The sequence below is a fragment of the Stegostoma tigrinum genome, chromosome 1 (assembly GCF_030684315.1).
Source record: "Stegostoma tigrinum isolate sSteTig4 chromosome 1, sSteTig4.hap1, whole genome shotgun sequence".
Classification (NCBI taxonomy): Eukaryota; Metazoa; Chordata; class Chondrichthyes; order Orectolobiformes; family Stegostomatidae; genus Stegostoma; species Stegostoma tigrinum.
In genome coordinates this window covers 42,343,093-42,349,781 of record NC_081354.1, presented here as the reverse complement: position 1 = coordinate 42,349,781, position 6,689 = coordinate 42,343,093, and the positions used below count along the sequence as shown (strand labels likewise).

At 40.3% G+C, this 6,689-nt stretch overlaps 1 protein-coding gene across 2 annotated transcripts in view; it reads right to left on the bottom strand.

Annotated features, from left to right (window-relative positions):
• Positions 1-4,449: 4,449 nt before the first annotated feature.
• LOC125456534 (probable RNA-binding protein 46) overlaps positions 4,450-6,689 on the bottom strand; it is an 83,691-nt gene continuing 81,451 nt past the window's right edge. For both annotated transcript variants that reach the window (XM_048539744.2, XM_048539735.2), the window contains one exon: positions 4,450-5,227. In XM_048539744.2, coding sequence (XP_048395701.1) covers positions 4,988-5,227 — 240 coding nt within the window. In that variant the 3' untranslated portion in view covers positions 4,450-4,987. The remainder of the gene's footprint in view (positions 5,228-6,689) is intronic.

The window sequence follows — 6,689 nt, the reverse complement described above, 5'->3', positions numbered from 1 at the left end:
TGTTCTAATCATCTAGCATTTTGCAGAAAGTTGTTTGAAGGTTTGAGTTTTTGATGCAGAATTTCTAATATCATTGAATTATGCATCTTTCCTAAATATACATCCCATTCTCACAAATCTGCTGCATTTTTGGAAGGACTGTTAGAAGCTTCAGTTTTGATCAGTTTCTGATCTCAGTGAGTAAAGCACCTTATTGTTGAAGAACAAAGAACTATACTGTGCTGTATAAGGCATTTTGACCCACCAAGACTATGCTGATACATGATGTCTCTCTATACTAAAAACTTACACTTCTACATTGTCGGCATTACTTCCAATCCCTCCCTATTCATAATCTATCTAGAAGCCTCTTAAAGGTGCTATTGTATCTCCTTCGCTACCTCCTTTGGCACCACATTCCAAGCACTTAACACCCTCTGTGAAAAAAAACAGTATCTCACATTTTTACTTGAACCTAGTAATTGACATTTCTAACCTGGAAAAAAACAGACTCGGACTATCCATGTCTCTATCAAATTGCCCCTCACCATTTAAGTGAAAAGAAACCAAGTTTGTCCAATATCCACCTAGATCTAATGGTCTTCAATCCAGACAACATTCTGGCAAAATGTTTCTGTACCCTGTCCAAAGTTTCCACATCCTTCTGGTAGAGTGGCGACTGGAAATGTACACAATATTCCAAATGAGAGATATGCAAATTTGTGCCAGTAAATCAGATGTTCCAGCTATCCTCTCCAAACATTGCCAATTCTTATAATCAGGTGTACACATTGGCAAAACTCAGTGGGATTCTCACCATTGTGATAGAAAGTTAAAACTTCCAACCATCCCTCTATATTGCTGTCACATTGTTATAATGACAGCAAAATACACAACATAGTGAACTAAGCACCTTTGCACCAGAAAATCAAAAGTTCAAACAAATTACTTCAAAAAGTACCTGGATCTGCACATAATGTGCTGTAAGATGCAGTGCTATATGCTGCCTGCAGGATGGTTAGAAAGGGCAGATGGGTGTCTTTGGGTTGGCATGGACAAGATGGACCAAATCAATTTTAGGATTGTGTTGTATCATTTCTATGACTCTATATGTACTATTTCTGCAAGAATTTCTCAAGACCCTTGGGATAAAAGCCAAATTTAGGATCTTCTGTATATTTAGTATTTTTTCCCAGTTATTTTTTGCTAATGATTGTATAAATTCACTGATGACTATCGCTGGCTAGGCCCATTTTTTGCCAATGTCTAAATGTGCAGAGGGCAGTCAGGAGTCAGCCAGACTAAGTAGGCTGGACTAGTTAAGGATAGCAGATTTCCTTCCTTACAGGTCCTAAAGTGAACCAGATGGGTTTTTCCAATATTGACAATAGTTTCTTTGTCACTAAGACTTTTAATTGCATTTTTTTCCTAAAATTGAATTCAAATTCTACCATCTGCTTGAGCAGGATTTAAATCTATATCCCCTGAATATAACAAGGGGCGGCAAAGTGACTCAGTGGTTAACACTGCTGCCTCACTGTGCCAAGGACCCTGGTTTGATTCCAGCCTTGGGTGCCAGCTTGTGTGGAATTTACACATTCTCCCTATGTGTGTGTGTGGGTTTCCACCCTTAGTCCAAAGATGTGCAAGTTTGATGGACTGGCTATGCTAAATTGCCCACTGTGTTTAGGGTGGGAAGTGCAGAGAAATGGTATGGGGTACATCTGAGTAAGATGCACTCCAGAGGGTCAGAGTGGACTCTGGGCCAAAAGGCCTGCTTCCACACTCTAGGGATTCTACGAACATGGGACTATGGGTCATTAGACTATCAGGCCATCATCTTCCCTCTTGATTGTCCAGTATTCTTGGGATGTTTTGTCTTTTTTACAGACACTTTCAGCATTTTCTTTTTCCCCATTGTTACCTTTGCAAGCTCACATCCTCAGATCAAAACTTATCTTGGTAACTTTCCCTTTGTCAAAATTCTTAGTATCTGCTTTTATATTGCCAGCTTGCTTTCTTTCGCACTTGTTATAAAGTGTGACTGCAATAACACTTGAGAAATCTCACTCACCGTGACTTCCTCCACTACCATTGAACAATTTAATATTGGCAGTGACTCTCCACGGCTCTTATGACAAGTGTCTTCAAACCGTATAAGCTCTACAGTTTAGATTTAAAAAGTTGGTGCAAGTTGACTTAGAAATGTGGCAACACAGTGGTGGAGCTGGAGGAACACAACAGGCCAGATAGCGTCAGATGAGCACGAAAGTTGCCTTTTTGGGTTGGGACCCTTCTTCAGAAATGGGGAGGGGGAAGGGAGCTGGGAAGTAAATAGAGGAGGGTGGGACTGGGTAAGGTTGGTGGAATGGTAAAATGCTCTCAACTGCACCTTTTGCATTTCCTGCACCTTTCCCACACACCCCAACCCCTCCACAAAAATAAGGACAGAATTCCCCTTGTCTTCACATATCACCCCACCAACCTCCATTGTATCATTCACTGCCACTTACAATCCAACCTCATAACCAAAGAGATATTTCCCTCCCCACCCCTATCTGCCTTTTGTCGGGACTGGTCTCTCTGCAACTCCCTTGACTGCTCCATACCTGGCACCTTTCCCTGCAATTGCAGGAAGTGTTGCATCTGCCCCTACACCTCCATTCAAGGCCCAAGACAAACCATTCATATAGACAGGGGTTCACCCGCACATTTGTGTCAACTTGGTCTCCTGTCTCCACTGCTTCTGTTGTGGCCTCCTCTACATGGTGAGACCAAGCACAGACTTGGAGACTGGCTTGTAAAGCATCTGTGCTCTGTACGTAACAAACAACACCACCTTCCAGTTGCCAACCATTTTAACTTCCCCCCCTCCCACTGCCTGGGTGACATGTCCATACTAGGCCTCCTCCAGTATCATAATGACACCACCCGCAAACTGGAGGAGCAACATCTCACATTCTACCTCAGGAGCCAACAGTCCGATGGTCTAAACATGGAATTCATCAGTTTTAAAATCTCCTCCACCCTTGACCTCACCCCATGTCCAACCAACTTGTCCGTCTTCTCTTCCACCTATCCATCCCACTGACCAATCTCCACCACACCTACCTTCTCCAGCGCCACCTCTCCTCCCTCTGTTTATTTCCCAGCTCCCTTCTCCCTCCCCGTTTCTGAAGAAGGGTCCCAACCTGAGATGTCAACTTTCCTGCTCCTCTGATGCTGCCTGGACTGTTGCGTTCCTTCAGCTCCACACTTTGCTGTCTCTGACTCTAGCATCTGCATTTCTTGCTATCTCTGACTTAGAAATGTGTTGCCATTGCTTTACTGTCACAGAGTCAAAATCCTAGAATCCCATCCTCTACAGTACTCGCAGTATCACTGCACCACATGGACCATAGTAGTTCATAAAATGGGCTTCTCCAGCATAAGTGATGACAGGGAATAAACACTGGCCTTGATGGCAAGTCCAACATACCACAAAACAATTTTTTTCAGAATGGATGCAAATAACTTAAGCTATTTCATTTTACTCTTCCCACATTTCCATTCCACATTGAAATAATGTTGGAATTATCGGCAATTACTTTACAGTTGTGCTTGCTTTTTAGTCACAGCACAGTATGCAAACGAGATAACAAGGTGTAGAGCTTAATGAACACAGCAGGCTAAGCAGCATCATAGGAGCAGGAAGGCTGATGGTTCGGGCCTAGACCGCCCAAAATGTCAGCCTTCCTGCTCCTATGATGGTGCTTGGCCTGCTGTGTTAATCCAGCTCTTAAACCGTGTTATCTCAGATTCTCCAGCACCTGCAGTTCCTATTATCTCTCTCAGTATGCTAATGCATGAATTGATTGTTTATTCAAAGATATTTTAAAAAACAGCATTTTTAAAGATCAGTTTTGTTCTTTGGCTGGTATTTTACATTAAATAGAAAATGTGAAAATTACAAAAGGATCCAATTTGAAAATGATTTTTTTTTGTTTGGTAATACAGAACTGCTGTAAAAATGTCACATTTTGCAGAATTTTTTCACCTTTCATTTATCAGGGCAATTCATAATAAATACTAATGTAAAGAGGAAAAAATGAATTTTACAGTGAATGAGAAGGCAGTGCATTCCAACAGCAATACCTCTTCAAAGACAAGATAAAATGCTTTTTCTTTACATTGTTGTTTCTCATGGATTGTTTGGATTAATGCAAGATGAAAAGCTTCAATGAAATGTGTTCCTTTACAGCAATAATCTAGTTTGAGTATGTGAATTTTATGGCCCTACTATTTGTTACTCAGTTCTGCATTGAGTTAAGTCTCACTTAAAATGAGCTTTTCATTAAAAATAAACAATACAAGAAAAAAATTTTAATGATATTTAATTGAACACATGATTGCAACAATTCAACCAATACAATATAAATAATTTTCTCTCAACAACGAGAACAAGCAGATATGGCAAAAAACAAGAAAAATGTCAATCTTAACAATTTGAAACAGTGGGAGTAATTTTACCTTAACTCACTCAGTGAAACCATGGTATTGGGCTTAACACCGGCTTTTTATTCAACTAACACTACTCTCCATTGACTACGAATTGTTCGGTGTGTGAATGTAAGGTTGCATGCAAATCTTATCAACTTCCTGAGATGGATGGGCTATGTAAAAATTGACTCCAGTGTGTCAGTGAACACTACAACAAGAAAATACAGCATTGTTCCTGTACGTTAGTGCAGCTGAAATCCTATTAAGAGGTCTTAATTTAATGTAATAATAATGCTGTATGCATTAAAGAGCAAAATAACTGAGGGCCAACAGACGAATAGACCATCAAGGTGATGAAAAACTTGTAAAATTCATTAACAGCATTCTGAAATCTTTAACAAGAACATAAAACAATCTGATTAAGCTTTTATACATGGAAAAGAACTGTACAATTGTGCCTCAATAAATTGCATAACATAACACGGAACAAAAAATATTTTTAGAAGGCCAACTTGCATTCCAAGAACCCCTACAATATTTGAGTATCCCACTCACAGTACATCTTTTTAGAAAAAAGACCCATGACTAGAAACATATAATCGTTGTCCAATATGACTGTTGTTACCAAGAGGTAGCGTTGTTGACAATGGGTAGCTAGGATAGGAGTAAGGTCGAGATGTGTATTGTAGCAAACTGGAAGCAGAAGTTGGAAGAGGTGCACCAACTTGAGACAGACTATTAACGGAGTTGGTCCGACGCAAACTGTAGTCTGTAAATACATAAATGTGCATATTACTTCAGAAAAAAATATTATTAAATTGTGCAGTTATAAAAATTTAAAATATAAATCAACAGTCAAAGGTCATGGCTAGAAATACCACATCGAGACAGCTACCACTCTGTGTTACAAGATCTTAATTATTGCTTCAAAAACCCTCTCAATGAATTGTCCAAAGGTATGTTTAAAATATTTTAAATTGCTTTCTGTATTCTATAACTAGCCTGGAGATATACACTTCAAAGCTAGGACCAAAATTTAAAATTATTCACAAATTAGCATGTGACTTAAATTCACAGGCACAATGTAAGACAATCAGGGTTTGAAAGTAACAGACAAGATACAGCACAATATCTTCATAGAAACTATGGCTGGGATTTTTAGCGCTTGATGAGGGTCAACAGACACAAAAGTAGGTCAGTAGGCAGATAGGCACAAAAAATAGCACTGTTGGGCAGTGTGTGAGAACCATCCTCTGACTGGGATATTTTCCATTAGATGGGTCTTGCTGTCAGAGTTATCTGCCTTCAAGTGGTGGGCAGCCATTGTTGATATTTACTTAATGGCCTGTTAGGGCTAATGTTCCTGTGGGCATGCAGGACACTCTGAGATGTCACAAACTAACCTGGAGACGGTCTGGGAGCAGTAGTGCTGGCAACTTGGAATTGCACAAGAGGCCTTTCAGCCTATTGCATCTGCTGCACCAACAAAAACTACTCTAATTCTGTATTGATCCCACATCCCAACATTGCATAGCATGGTTGCCATGCAGTTTGTTCCTTGTTTTCTGGGTTTAACAGCAGCTGCAGTTGCCCAAGCATCTATGATAGCTGGCTACTGAGGCCATTTTCTTTAGCTTTGAGAGTTTAAACAGTTGAGAAAAAGGTACCGCAAATGCTGAAAGTGCAGGTTTTAACCCCTTCTGAGCTGGGGACACTGAATATCTCTCCAGTTTTGAGTCATCCTTAGTTGGATGTTGAGCTCACCCTCAGTGTGCACTTGGCTAATTTGGGAAAAATCACTGCCAACTGTGCAGCCTTCCTTTGACGCTAATGTCAGGATCGCAGCCCAACAGGAAAAATCCACCTTCAAAAGAATTGCAGATATTGTTGAAAACTTTTTCTAATCAAACTTTCAGGTAGAGAAAGCAAAAAGAGAGAAGGGCCCCATCATTATCATCTAAAATGTCCCATGCTCGCTGCCAAACTTTGCCATTAATACCTTAGGCCAGGCTATGTCCCTTTAACTAAGCTGATGGCCATTTGTAGCGCTCATGCCACACTTTAGAAGCCTTCAGTTTCCTTTTCTGGTTTCTACCAAGTTCCCTGGGCCACTTTTTTTTTATCTAACGATTAGTTGTGGTCTCACTATGTCCATCTTTGTCACTTATTTACAAACTGGCCTTCAGAAAATGATGGTGAGTTGCTTTCTGGTACCACAGGAGTCCTTGGGA